This window comes from Plecotus auritus (assembly GCF_963455305.1).
Source record: "Plecotus auritus genome assembly, chromosome: 8".
Taxonomy (NCBI): Eukaryota; Metazoa; Chordata; class Mammalia; order Chiroptera; family Vespertilionidae; genus Plecotus; species Plecotus auritus.
In genome coordinates this window covers 117456823-117471721 of record NC_137782.1, presented here as the reverse complement: position 1 = coordinate 117471721, position 14899 = coordinate 117456823, and the positions used below count along the sequence as shown (strand labels likewise).

The 14899-nt window shown below is 38.7% G+C and overlaps 1 protein-coding gene across 2 annotated transcripts in view; it reads left to right on the top strand.

Annotated features, from left to right (window-relative positions):
• ZC3H8 (zinc finger CCCH-type containing 8) overlaps positions 1–14899 on the top strand; it is a 33413-nt gene that overhangs the window by 8651 nt on the left and 9863 nt on the right. The window contains exons 3-10 of one of the 2 annotated variants that reach the window (XM_080683672.1): positions 2220–2451; positions 3612–3745; positions 7507–7738; positions 8604–8737; positions 10705–10827; positions 11186–11297; positions 12448–12557; positions 14166–14217. In XM_080683672.1, coding sequence (XP_080539798.1) covers positions 2220–2451; positions 3612–3745; positions 7507–7738; positions 8604–8737; positions 10705–10827; positions 11186–11297; positions 12448–12557; positions 14166–14195 — 1107 coding nt within the window. In that variant the 3' untranslated portion in view covers positions 14196–14217. Of the gene's footprint in view, positions 1–2219; positions 2452–3611; positions 3746–7506; positions 7739–8603; positions 8738–10704; positions 10841–11185; positions 11300–12447; positions 12558–14165; positions 14218–14899 lie in introns of those variants that run through there. The other variant, XR_013961385.1, reaches the window with a different exon arrangement.

Genomic DNA, 14899 nt, shown 5'->3' with positions numbered 1-14899 from the left:
AACATTTTGAATTATCATATATATGTATATGTATATATAGGAAAAACAGCATATATAGTGTTTGATACTATCTGCAGTTTCGGGCATCCACTGGGGGTGTTGGAATGGATAAGTGGGAACAACTCTACTCTGCATTTACCTAGGAGTGGAACTGCTGGGTCTTCAAGCATCTTTACTTTTACCATAATGGCAACCTGCATTCCAAAGTGGTTCTGACTTTTATTTCCCGAGGCAGTGTATGACGGACTGTATTTCTGCTGCTCCACACGTAATATTTTTACCCTTCTAATTTTTTGCCATCTGATGAGGTATCTCATTGCAATTTAGTTTGTATTTTCTTGATTGCCGTTGAGATGGAGCATCTTTCCATATGTTTGTACATTTGGATTTCCCTTTGTGTGTGTGTGTGTGTGTGTGTGTGTGTGTGCGCGCGCGCGCACGCCTATTCAAGTCTTTCTGTCCTTATTTAAATTGGTTTGTCTGAATGTTTGTATCTTCATTTATAATTCTTTATTCTGAATATAAAGGGTTTTTTCCCTTCATTGTAGATTATGTATTACATGTAATATCTGCACATTTTCTGACTTTCCACTCAATGACTCTATTGATGAAAAGCTTATAATTTTAATGTATTCAAATTTATTAATTTTTTCCTTTATAGTTACTGCTTTATTTAAATATCCTGAGTAAAAATATTTTCCTACAATGTCTTTATTGTTTTGCCTTTCACACTTAAGTTTATAATCACCAGGATTGATTTTTGTGAACACTAATAGGTGCAGGGAACAACAAATTTTGTTTTTATTTTTGTTATCATACCCAAATGTTCTGGCACCATTCACTGAGGAGAAAGGACTGTCTTTGCTCCCATAGGCCTGCAGTGTCACCATTGTCAAAAATCAAGTGCTCATGTTCAGTTGGGTCTGTTTCTGGACTATTCTCTTCCACTGGCTTTTTTGTCTATTCCGTCCCTTAAGACCTCACTGTGTTAATTACTACAGCTTTATAATGAGTTTGGATATCTTCTTTGTGTCCTGGCTATTCTTAGCTTTTTGAATTTCCATATAAGTTTTAGGAGCAGTTTGTCAAGTTCTACAGAAAATCCTGGTGGGAAATTTATTGGGAATGCATTAAATCTAGATCATTTGAAGGGAAATTGAAATCTTTAGAACATTGAGTTTCCCAATCTTTAAGTCCTCTTTAATTTCTCTCAACAGTGTTTTATAATTTTCTTGGTAGATGTCTTACATCTTACACTTCTTTTGTTAGATTTATTGCTACATGTTTGGTGAGGCTGTTGTCAATGACATCTTTTTTTATGTTGGTTTCTTTTTAAACAAAATAGATTTTTATTGATTTCAGAGATGAAGGGAGAGGGAGAGAGATAGAAACATCAATGAGACAGAATCATTAATTGGCTGCCTCCTGCACGCCCTCTACTGGGGGTTAAGCCCGCAACCCAGGCATGTGCCCTTGACCAGAAGCAAACCCAGGACCCTTCAGTCTGGAGGCCAGTGCTCTATCTTATTGTAGTGCCTTTTTAATTGGGCCATTACAGTTTATTTTGTTGAAATCATGAGTCACTGAATTAAACCATTTGAAAGTATAGTCAATATCAAGGGAGAAATAAAATGTAAACTATAATACTGTAATTTTTTTAATACAAGAATTCTGTTTCTTTTTAAAAATATATATTTTTATTGATTTCATAGAGGAAGGGAGAGGAAGAGAGAGAGAGACAGAGATATCAATGATGAGAGAGAATCATGGATCGCTCCCCCTACTGGGGATCGAGCCTGCAACCCAGGCATGTGCCCTGACCAAGAATTGAACCATGACTTCTTGCTTCAATGCTCAACCACTGAGCCACAGCAGCGAGGCAATTTTTTTTTTTTTTAATCAAAAAGTTAAGATTTGGGGATTTACTCTGTTAATTCAGCAAAGTACATGGAGTATACAAATTCAGAATCTTCCCTCAAATTATCTTTAAGGATGGCTGTGTCATGCTGGATTTTTGTTGTCTTTTTGTTAGTTTTTTAATTCTGGAAAATTTCAAATACCTGAGAGTGGAAAGAATAGTATATGATCCCCCATGTATCCATCACCTAACCTCAGCAATGATCAGTTTATGGCCAGTCATTGTTTCTTCTTTATAACTACATGGTTTTGAATCATGCTAAAATTTTAATTTTTAAATTGAAATTTTAATTTTTACTTAGTTTAGGCACTTTGGAAACTCTACAACGTCACCAAAGAATTTGCTACATAGAAAATCAAGAAATAAGGATTATGATGTATACACTGATAATATCTACAGTGAGGAACCAGAAGATAATTTTGCTAAAGAGCTTCAACAGTATATACAAGCCAAAGAAATGGCAAATGCTACTCAGTCCTTATTGTGTCATAAAGAATCCTTGAAGAAAGAGGAAGCAATGTGTACACAGAAAGGTAAAGATAAAACTATTTTATCATTTAAAGTCTATCTAGAGGAGTAATCACTTTGTCCATGACTTGGGGGTTGGGGGTTCTCCTGCATTTTATGATAAGACTAGAGGCCCAGTGCACAAAATTCATGCATGGGTAGGTTCCATAGGCCTGTTTGGCGATCAGGGCTGATAAGGTTCTCCGCCTCACCGCCGCCAACCTCTTAGCCTCCTCCTTCCCTCGCTCTGTCAGCGCCCCGCCACTGCTGACTGCTGGTTGCCCGCCATCTTCTGCACCGCCCCCTGGTGGTCAGCGTACATCATAGTGAGCGATTGAACTCCCAGTCTCCTGGTCAAACTCCCAAGGGGACACTTTGCATAGTAGTCTTTTATATATAGAGAGCATCGTTTGTATGTATCTTTACTCCAGATGTGAGACACCCTTCAACACCTGGCCACTCAGTGTACAATGCTCACTGAGTTTGCAGGAGGAGCTGCAAGTTCAGGAGGGTTATCAGAGGCCATGACTACATTGAAAGGGAGGGAGAATGCTAAATCCCAGCCTCTGCACGTAAAAGGGACAAGATATACCTGTTTGTATTGCTATCATCTGAAGATGAATTAACTCAATGTCAGGGATGGTGGCGTGTCAGACTAATTTCACGTATATATTCTTTTACATGCCTTAGTTTCAGGTGTACAGCTTAGTGATTAGTCAGTTATATAACTACAAGGTGAGTTATATAAATAAGTCCAGTACCCATCTGGCCCCATACATAGTTATTACAGTATCATTGTATAAATGCAATACTTGATCCTCATTTACTGCCTCCCCCCTCAAAATGCTTCTCTGTTTAATATGGGTCATAGATGAGTTTAATCTATATGAAATGTTTTCAGTGAAAAATCTGATAGGAATCTACACAGTCAGTTTAAACATTTGAAGTTTTACTGTTACGTTATATGGCAGTTCCTAATTAGATTCCTCCTACCCTGAACACTTCAGAAGGATCTGGCTTGTGGCTAGACCTGGGACCAAACCTGCAATGTAGCTATGTGCCCTGACTAGGAATCAAACCTGAGACCCTTTGGTGTACTGGGCGACGTTTCAACCAACGGGGCCACACCAGCCAGGGCTGCTATTGTACTTTTATATCGTGATTAAAATTAATTTTCTGTTTTCAGATGTTAAACAAAGAAATAAAAACCTTAAAGCTGCCCATAAGAATGGTAAACAGAAGAAAATGAAGCGGAAATGGCCTGCCACTGCAGACAAGGGATCAAATGCATCACTGAGGATCGGTGGCTCACAGGGACAGGTACAAGGACCATTTCTGCCTTACCTTCAGTGTCAAGTCAACAAAATGAGGGTTATCAGTAGTGAAATCTCTGACCACAGTGGGCTACACGTTCTTGCTCACGCAGGAGCTGCCAGCACCCCCTTTAAGCCCTTGTGCTGCATCATTGACATGCATACTTGCACATCAGTATTCCCTTGATTTGTTTATATTGACTTGATTTTTGAGTGTTGTGCTGTCAGTGTCTATAGACAGACAGCAGGTAAAAGGGAGAAAATACAATAATCATGAGCATATTTCAAAGTCTTACAAAGTTTCTGCTGTTGCAGTCCCTGGTCTACTGGGTCTTGACTCCCTCTGGAAATTAAAAAAGAATATATCCAAGCATTGGCCTTACCACTCACTCCTATCCTCCTCTTAGTTTGATTTTGCTTGTAGAAGTTCTGTACATGTAATCAGGGTGGGACAATAAGTGATTACTCTGGACTTGGCCTTTCTGAGGGCTTCTAAACTGGTGGCAACCATTTTTATCAGGTTTGGCCACAGGGACATGTGCTAAATTATTAGAAATACTAAATTGTCTATACTAATAAAGGGGTAATATGCTAATTAGACAGGACATCCTTCCAGACATCCTTCTGGACTAAGCCATGGTGACAGGCTGAGGCGGAGGTGGTTAGGAGCGATCAGGCTGGCAGGGAAGAGCTGGTAGGGGTGATCAGGCTGGAATGGGAGAGCAGTTAGGCGCGATCAGGCAGGCAGGCAGAGGCAGTTAGGGGTGCTAAGGCAGGCATGGGAGCAATTAGGGGCAATCAGGCAGGCAAGTGGTTAGGGGCGATCAGGCAGGCAGGCAGAGGGTTTAGGGTTGATCAGACAGGCAGGCGAGTGGTTAGGGAGGATCAGGCAGGCGGGCAGAGTGATTAGGGGCGATCAGGCAGGCAAGTGGTTAGGGGCGATCAGGCAGGCAGGCAGAGGGGTTAGGAGCGATCAGGCAGGCAGGCAGAGGGGTTAGGGGCGATCAGGCAGGCAGGCAGAGGGGTTGGGGTGATCAGGCAGGCAGGTGAGCGGTTAGGGAGGATCAGGAAGGCGGGCAGAGTGGTTAGGGGTGATCAGGCAGGCAGGCGAGTGGTTAGGGAGGATCAGGCAGACAGGCTAGTGGTTAGGGGTGATCAGGCAGGCAGGTGAGCAGTTAGGGGCAATCAGGCAGGCAGGCAGAGTGGTTGCTGCAATCAGGCAGGCAGGCAGGTGAGCGGTTAGGAGCCAGCAGTCCTGGATTGCGAGAGGCTGCAGGCTGGGCTGAGGGAACCCCTGCCCCCCACCTTGTGCACAAATTTCATGTACCAGGCCTCTAGTCAAGTTATAACTGTCACTGAAATGTATGGTGCACTGAGGTGTTCCCAAATGCCAGAATGTGGAGGACTTACTCTGAGGTCTTATTACCCACCTAAGGAGTCTTCGCTTTTATCAGGCATTTTATTCTACTTCTTTGGAAAACAGCCCTCTCTTTTTGCCCAGGGTAAACTTCTCTTTGATTGTCTTCTGATGAGAGGTGGGCAGAGAGAACTTGTTATAATAGCTTTGTTTGTTTCCATGTAGAATTTTAATTCGTCCTCAGTTACAGCCTCATTTCTCATCCTCAACCTAAGCCGAGCCTCCAGCTTAGAACTTGCTTTTCGCTTATCAAAAATCTGCCAAGAACCTGTTGAATTCTCTCAATTACTGATGAATGTACCTCATGCCCTCCTTCTGTACTTTATTTCTGTGGAATGTCAGGAAGCCATACTAGTTTAGTAAACCATCCTGAATCAAAAGTAGGAAAATTTTTTTACTTAAAACTGCTTTATTTAGACTCCTTTACAAAAAGGAAAAAAAAAGTTGTACTGTCGTGTTTGTGTTATATAGAGAACAGCACACATCAAAGCAGTGAGTTTATAGCTAGTTGTGTGAAGAAAAGTATTAAGACAATCATTTGTATTTTGTGTTATTTCATTGCCCTCTGAAAAGAATCGTATCAACTAATAATACGCATCTCTAATATTACTAAAACAAGCTCTCCAAGGGCAGCTGCCAGCCCTGGGCTTCTGCTACAGTGGGTACCTATGTTTGCAGCTGTCATTTCAGAACAGCTCCAGCAGCAGTTAGAAAAGCATTCCTAAAAGTAAAGTTAACCTGATTAAAGAGAACCCGGCAGGTCTTTCTTCTTGTCATCATGACTGCAACCTCCTCTGTCACCAACGCTGTGAATTATGGGAACAAGGATAGGCTTTGGTAGCTATGATATATCTTAGTGTAGTGCATTTTTAATTGGGCCATTACCATTGCCCTAGTTTTATTTATACTGCTAAGTCATCTCGTCTTTTTCTTTAATACAAGAAAATCAAATGTTATTACTTGCAATTAAAGGGGTCTGCTGCAGTACTGTAGGCCTGCATGTTTTGTGCAAAGGGGGCATTTAGTCACTCATTTGGATTATTGTAATATTGATTCACATACACTGAATGGAATTTTATCTCTGTGTGTTTGACTAAGCTGAACTTGGAGCTATGGCATATTGAATGATTTTTTTGGTTCTCTAAATAAAAATTAAAGAACAGAACCAAGGTAAACACAGTCATTACAAGAGTCAGCCAACTTTTTTATAACAGACCAGATAGTGCATTTTTTTAACTTTGTGAGCCATATTGTCTCTGCCACAACTAAGCAGCCATAGATTATAGATGATGAATGAATGGGTGTGCCTGTATTCCAGCAAAACTTTATTTACAAAAACAGGAAGCCAGGCCAATGTTTGCCAATTCCTGACCAGAAGTTCTGTTTATAAGTTTTTTGTATGGTGTTAGTTGTAAAAGGGTGCTCTTTCTTGAGGATGTGGAGATGAAGAACTTGGTGGCCTGAAGACTGTTGGATTGGTTGGTAGTCTTGTCTGGTGTAATGAAGATAAAGTGTGCATCGAAGCCCTTGTCAGGTTAAGAAACTTTGTTTGGATTCTTCAAGCAGAAGCAAATTCATTTTCTAGGCTTACGGTTGGCAAACCTTTAAATTGGAAAAAGAATAGACTTTGGTAGCTATGCTATATCTTAGTGTAGTGCATTTTTAATTGGGCCATTACAATTTACTTTTATGAATCATGAGTCATTGAATTAAACCATTTGAAAGTATAGTCAATATCAAGGGAGAAATAAAATGTAAACTATAATACTGTAATATTTTTAATATAAGAATTCTCTGCTTCTTTTAAAAATATTTTTATTGATTTCAGAGAGGAAGGGAGAGGAAGAGAGAGAAGAGATAGAGATATCAATGATGAGAATCATTGATCAACTGCCTCCTGTACGCCCCCTACTGGGGATCGAGCCTGCAATCCAGGCATGTGCCCTGACCAAGAATCGAACCATGACCTCCTGGTTCAGTGTTCAACCACTGAGCCACAGCAGCTGGGCGATTTTTTTTTTAATCAAAAAGTTAAGTTTTGGGGATTTACCCTGTTAATTCAGCAGAGTACATAGAGTATACAAATTCAGAATCTTCCCTCAAATTATCTTTAAGGATGGCTGTGTCATGCTGCGTATTTGTTGTTGTTCTTTTGTTTTGAGTTTGTTTGTGTTTTAACTCTGAAAAATTTCAAATACCTGAGAGTGGAAAGAATAGTATATGATCCCCCATGTATCCATCACCTAACCTCAGCAATGATCAGTTTATGGCCAGTCATTGTTTCTTCTTTATAACTACATGGTTTTGAATCATGCTAGGTTTTTTAAATTGAAATTTTAATTTTTACTTAGTTTAGGCACTTTGGAAACTCTACAACGTCACCAAAGAATTTGCTACATAGAAAATCAAGAAGTAAGGACTATGATATATACACTGATAATATCTACAGTGAGGAACCAGAAGATAATTTTGCTAAAGAGCTTCAACAGTATATACGAGCCAAAGAAATGGCAAATGCTGCCCAGTCCTTATTGTCTCATAAAGAATCCTTGAAGAAAGAGGAAGCAATGTATACACAGAAAGGTAAAGATAAAACATTTTATCATTTAAAGTCTTATCTAGAGGAGCAATCACTTTGTCCATGACTTGGGGGGTGGCGGTTCTCCTGCATTTTATGATAAGATCATGGTTTATATGGATCTTAACTCCAGATGTGAGACACCCTTCAACACCTGGCCACTCAGTGTACAATGCTCACTGAGTTTGCAGGAGGGTTATCAGAGGCCATGACTACTTTGAAAGGGAGGGAGAATGCTAAATCCCAGCCTCTGCATGTAAAAGGGACAAGATATACCTGTTTGTATTGCTATCATCTGAAGATGAATTGACTCAATGTCAGGGATGGTGGTATGTCAGACTAATTTCACGTATATATTCTTTTACATGCCTTAGTTTCAGGTGTACAGCTTAGTGATTAGTCAGTTATATAACTACAAGGTGAGTTATATAAATAAGTCCAGTACCCATCTGGCCCCATACATAGTTATTACAGTATCATTGTATAAATGCAATACTTGATCCTCATTTACTGCCTCCCCCCTCAAAATGCTTCTCTGTTTAATATGGGTCATAGATGAGTTTAATCTATATGAAATGTTTTCAGTGAAAAATCTGATAGGAATCTACACAGTCAGTTTAAACATTTGAAGTTTTACTGTTACGTTATATGGCAGTTCCTAATTAGATTCCTCCTACCCTGAACACTTCAGAAGGATCTGGCTTGTGGCTAGACCTGGGACCGAACCTGCAGTGTAGCTGTGTGCCCTGACTAGGAATCAAACCTGAGACCCTTTGGTGTACTGGGCGACGTTTCAACCAACGGGGCCACACCAGCCAGGGCTGCTATTGTACTTTTATATCGTGATTAAAATTAATTTTCTGTTTTCAGATGTTAAACAAAGAAATAAAAACCTTAAAGCTGCCCATAAGAATGGTAAACAGAAGAAAATGAAGCGGAAATGGCCTGCCACTGCAGACAAGGGATCAAATGCATCACTGAGGATCGGTGGCTCACAGGGACAGGTACAAGGACCATTTCTGCCTTACCCTCAGTGTCAAGTCAACAAAATGAGGGTTATCAGTAGTGAAATCTCTGACCACAGTGGGCTACACGTTCTTGCTCACGCAGGAGCTGCCAGCACCCCCTTTAAGCCCTTGTGCTGCATCATTGACATGCATACTTGCACATCAGTATTCCCTTGATTTGTTTATATTGACTTGATTTTTGAGTGTTGTGCTGTCAGTGTCTATGGACAGACAGCAGGTAACAGGGAGAAAATACAATAATCATGAGCATATTTCAAAGTCTTACAAAGTTTCTGCTGTTTCAGTCCCTGGTCTACTGGGTCCTGACTCCTTCTGGAAATTAAAAAAGAATATATCCAAGCATTGGCCTTACCACTCACTCCTATCCTCCTCTTAGTTTGATTTTGCTTGTAGAAGTTCTGTACATGTAATCAGGGTGGGACAATAAGTGATTACTCTGGACTTGGCTTTTCTGAGGGCTTCTAAACTGGTGGCAACCATTTTTATCAGGTTTGGCCACAGGGACATGTGCCAAATTACTAGAAATACTAAATTGTACATTTATATACAATCTTGCTCTGCCCCCATATTTTACAAATGAGGAACCAGGCCTAGGGTTCAGGTGACTGCCATGGCCACCCAGGGCCAGATCAGCGCTGGCTCTTAGTGTTTTGACCCCCCCATAAGTATTTGCTTTTATTTGGTTTACATTGACTTGAAAGGTTATTCAGCCAAAGCTGATAGCTATTCTATATGAGAAACAAATCCTAGTATATATGTTACAATTTAACAACACAACCAAAGAGAACAAAAGATTTAAACTGACATTTTTATAAGACATATTTATTTGATAGTGCTTAGTGGAAATTTGACATTATTATGAAGCAGACATATAAACAGTAAATTTTATGTACAGCCAGCTCCCTTCTTTGTATTTCTCAAACCATCCAGAAAATTGATGTGCAGAAGCTAGTAGCTGTATTACAAGTTAACACACTAACAGTGGTTTATGCTTCTAAAGATCTAAAATGTATTACGAGATCCCCTTTGTTTTTATACCTTTATCACCATCTTTGAGGGGATAGTTCTAGTTCTAGTTACATTTGTTCTTTTGTTTTCATCCTCACCTGAGGACTGAGAGGAAGGGAGAGAGAGAGAAACATTAACCTATCGGTTGCCTTCCTTATGCTCCCTGACGGGATCAAACTCTCAACCCAGGTATGTGCCTTGACCTCAAACCTTTTGGTGCACAGGCCAACACTTAACCAAATGAGCCACTCAGGTTGGGCTACATTTGTTCATTTGAGCTGGTTAATATACTTAGCTCACACCCAGAGAGCATCTCATTGAAATGAAACATTATACTGCTTTCAGTTTTTATGATTTCCAGTTTTGTCTCCATTGTTCTAAAGAGCCTTGTTCTTGCCTGACTGGTGTGGCTCAGTGGTTGAGCGTCGACCTATAAACCAGGAGGTCAAGGTTTGATTCCTGGTCAAGGCACATGCTCACGTTGTGGGCTCAATCCCCAGTAGGGGGCGTGCAGGAGGCAGCCGATCAATGTTTTTTTCTCATCATTGATGTTTCTGTTTCTCCTTGTCCCTTCCTCTCTGAAATCAATAAAAAATATTATAAAAAATAAAAATAAAGAGACTTGTTCTTAGACTTCGCTTTCTATCACAAGTAGTAGCACTTTTATTTTTTTTTATTCATTTAAAAAAGTAAGGGCAAAGTACAATAAAATATTCAAATTGTATAAATACTAATGTTCAATGATAGAATGCTGTTGAAATTGGCAAAACATTCATTTTTCAACTGGTGTACAAAAGTCCAGATCTTATATGTGAAGGTCAATTTAGAAAATCACTTTTTAATGTTTTGTATGTGTTTTAAAATAATTTGTGCAATGGAATAAGATATTTCATTTTCTGTTTCTCACATTTAGTTTTTTGTTTTTGATTTCAAAGGATGGTAACCCTAAAGAGAAGCAACAGCACATGCAAATGAATCAGGGGTTCATCAACCAACACACAGTGAAGCGAAAGGGAAAGCAAGTTTGTAAATATTTCCTTGAAAGGAAATGTATTAAGGTACCAAAAATGTGTAAGCAAAAATATACTAAAATGGAAGGTGTGGCAAAAATGTACTAAGATTGACTCCTATTTCTATTGAAAGCATTCCTGTTTCCTCCTGGAAAAGGTTCACTTAGGAAATTCTACTGAAATACTCTTTTTTTAAGTTTAAGAAAGGTAATTTTTAAAAAATGTTTTGTATTACAAATGTTTAGGCCTTAAAATTTTAAGTAGATAAATATGATAACTCATTAAGAATTGGACCATACAGCTTATATTTTTTTCTGGAGTTATTTGTTTATCTGAAGTTTAGTAGGAATTGTAATGAGTTAACTGTGAGAAATAATTTCTTTTCCTTGTTCCTTCATTGGCCCAGGGAGACGAGTGTAAATTTGATCACGATGCAGAGATAGAGAAGAAAAAGGAAATGTGTAAATTTTATGTACAAGGATATTGCACCAAAGGTGAAAACTGTCTGTATTTGCATAATATCCTTTATCACAAGATTTTATAACTTTACTCTTCATAAATATTTATGTGAACATTGAAAATATGTACAGTTTTGAATGGAACCAGTGTCTTAACTATGGCAAAGCTTTATTATCCAAGCCCAACTCAGTATCGAAGTGATTCAGTTGTATACAGATTTTTTATTTCACGTAAGAAAAGAGGGATTCCTTAGAAAGTCTCTCAGATGAAGTATAGTAGGTTTGTGAGACCTGTTTAAGTCCAGAAAGACTTTGTCAGAATTTCTGCTGTGACATTCACTCACTGAATCTAACAAGAGCAGAACTGCGTTATTTGGGAATGCTTGTTTCTGTATATTTTGTATTCTGTAGGGTTTAACTGTTCCTTGATTTCAAGCTAACCCTCACTTCAGAGCACAGGGTACAGACATGTTGTAAAAACATGAACATTTTAAGGTAATAGCATCTTTGGTTACTTTTAGTCATTCAGTACAGGAAATCACGAATTCTGACTTGAGATTATTTTCCTGGGAAACAATGTTGACATTGTATAAATTGATTCTTATACATGAAGGATTCAGATTTGTTAAGACATACCATTGTCATTGACTTTAATTTCTCTACCCCAAAAGAATGTTTTAAAAATAATCACACTTCTCAGGGTATTTAAAATACACATCTCTTTTCTTTTTAAATTTTATTGATTTTAAGGAGAGAGGGGAGGAGAGAGTGAGAGAAGATAGAGAAACATCGATTTGTTGTTCCATTTATTTATGCATTCATGGGCTGATTCTTGTATGTGCTCTGACTAGGGATCAAACCCGTAACCTTGGTGTATCAGGATGATGCTCTAACCAATTGAGCTAACGGGCTAGAGCCACACCTCTTTCTTATATCAATGAAACGTATCTGTTGTCTATTAGAAGAGTGGGTATGAAGCAGAAAATGTCCTGTGATAGCTAATAAACTTGATTTATATAATCATCCTAAAGTTAGATTTTTTCATGTAGCTCAACTAATAATTTATTGTCTTAAATGGGGAATTTTATATGGGGAATTTGATGTTTCTGCTAGTCAGAAGGTTCTTTTAAGTAGGAAAAATAGTCATTAAGTGAATAACAAATTTGTTTAGTTGGATTAAGATTGTTCTCTTCCTTAACATTTGGGATACATGAATATCCTTGCAAGTTTTACCACACAGGAGCAAAATGCTATCAGGGAGAGGCCTGCAAATTTTCCCATGCTCCTCTCACTGCTGAAACACAGGAACTGTTGGCTAAAGTAAGTACAGTTTTAGTAATCTTTTGTTGTTGTTTTTTAAAGAATATGTTTCAACTAAGGGTGAAAATTTGAAAAGCTATTGTTCTTGAAGGAACATGCCTCATAGCTTAGCAAATGGCATATATTAGGACTAATAATCTAAGAATTTACTTCAGCTTAGAGCAGGGGTGGGCAAACTTTTTGACTCGAGGGCCACAATGGGTTCTTAAACTGGCCCGGAGAGCCGGAACAAAAGCATGGATGGAGTGTTTGTGTGAACTAATATAAATTCAAAGTAAAGGAGCGGAGGGGAGAGCAAGAGAACCCTCCGCTCTTTCGGCTCCGCGGGCCGGATAGAACAGCCGAACGGGTTGGATCCGGCCCACGGGCCATAGTTTACCCACGGCTGGCTTAGAGTATTATTCATTTTTATATTTGTCCTTGTAGCTTACAGGAAAATTTACACTCATTGCTGTTATAAATTTGAGTATTCTTAGAACCTTGAATGCAATTAGAAATGTTAATAGCTAAGCTAAAAAAGGAAACAGCAAATAGGAGAAAGGTATTCCTATTACACTCTTGGAAGGAAAGTTAAGGATCATTGGTTGATAAACATTTTAGAAGTCACATCACAGAATATTCTAGCTATTTCAAGCCTTTTCTTTAAATATTCTTTCAGTCTATGAGAAAGGATAATTGAAAAATAATAGTCATTTATATTCTATCATCTCCCATGTGTTATTTGGAGCAAGTCTGTAAAATTAAATTGACATATAAGTGAAAATAAAAGATTATTTTAAAACCAAGCCATACCATATTGTGACAGGAGTTGTTTTGAGCACATGCAAATGTTAGAAACTCAAAGGTACTTATCTATACTAATAATCGAGGAATATGCAAATTGGCCGGGACGCCATCATGTAACGACCAATCAGGACGGGGGTGGGGCCGCGGCGGAAAGCTCTCAGCTTGCCTGCACTGGGGATCTGAAGGGCACAGAGAGGAAGGGAGAGTAGATAGGCAGTTAGGGGGATCAGGCCAGGAGGGGAGAGCAGATAGGCAGTTAGGGCGATCAGACCGGTAGGGGAGAGCAGTTAGGGTGATCAGGTCGGCAGGGGAGAGCAGTTAGACAGGGGGATCAGGCCAGGAGGGAGAGCAGTTAGGCAGTTAGGGGGATCAGGACAGGAGGGGAGAGCAGTTAGGGGGATCAGGCTGGCAGGGGAGAGCAATTAGGCCATCAGGCTGGCAGGGGAGCAGTTAGAGGCATCAGGCAGGCAGGCAGGTGAGCGGTTAGGAGCCAGTGGTTCCAGATTGCGAGAGGGATCCCGGATTGGAGAGGGTGCAGGCCGAGCTGAGGGACACCCCCCATCCCGTGCACAAATTTCGTGCACCAGGCCTCCAGTTTCTAGATATTTTTAGGTTACTCTAGAATTAGAAGTCATACCAAATATTTGTTTGCTTATTAGTATGAAATATGTATGGAAAAATGACATGTAAAATTTGTTTTTCAGTTTCTCTTACAGTCAATATTAGATGATTACTAGGATGAATATTATTGGATCATGAGAAAAATTATGAGTATTATGATATATGTGATATGCATAAAAATGATTGTTTTTTTCATATTAGGCTTTAGAAACTGAAAAGAAGTCATCATGAAGATAAAAAACATAAAAATAAGGTAAAATTAGAATTTAATACATTTTTTTTTCTGAAACATCTCTAGAAGTTGGCATGGAAACAGGACTTTTTTCTCAAATAGAAGTAATTTTCTCTTTCCTCCCCCACTAAAAAAATTATAAAATATTTGGTACATATGCATAGATATATAGGGTGTCCCAAAAAAATGTATGCATACTTTGAAAAATTATAAAGGCAGTGTTTATTGAAATACATTTTATTTTTAAAATGTAATAGAAATCAGCTGTTAAAGAGTATTACCCTGTATATTATGGGTCTCCATGGACCTGCTTCCTCCTCTGGGTTTGTCACTATCTTTTATATTTTTATTTTCCTCCTCTGTTTCTTTATAAATTTACCAAAGGTACATGGTTCACTAAATAGTATATTTAGTTGTGCTTGTGTTTGGGTTTTATTTAAATACTATCATCCTCTGTATTAATTGGTAACTTGCTGTTTCACTCAACGTTATCCTTCTAAGATTTATATAGATGCATGCAACTGTCACTCATTCACTTTTACTCCTACATAGTATTTCAATCATTGAATATGTTATAGTTTATTTAGTTTTTCTATTGATGGACACTGAGGTCATTTTCAGTTTTTTAAATACAAACTGTTACTACAAATAATCATGTTCATGTCTCCTGATATAAAAGTGTGTGAGTTATCCTGGGTGTATA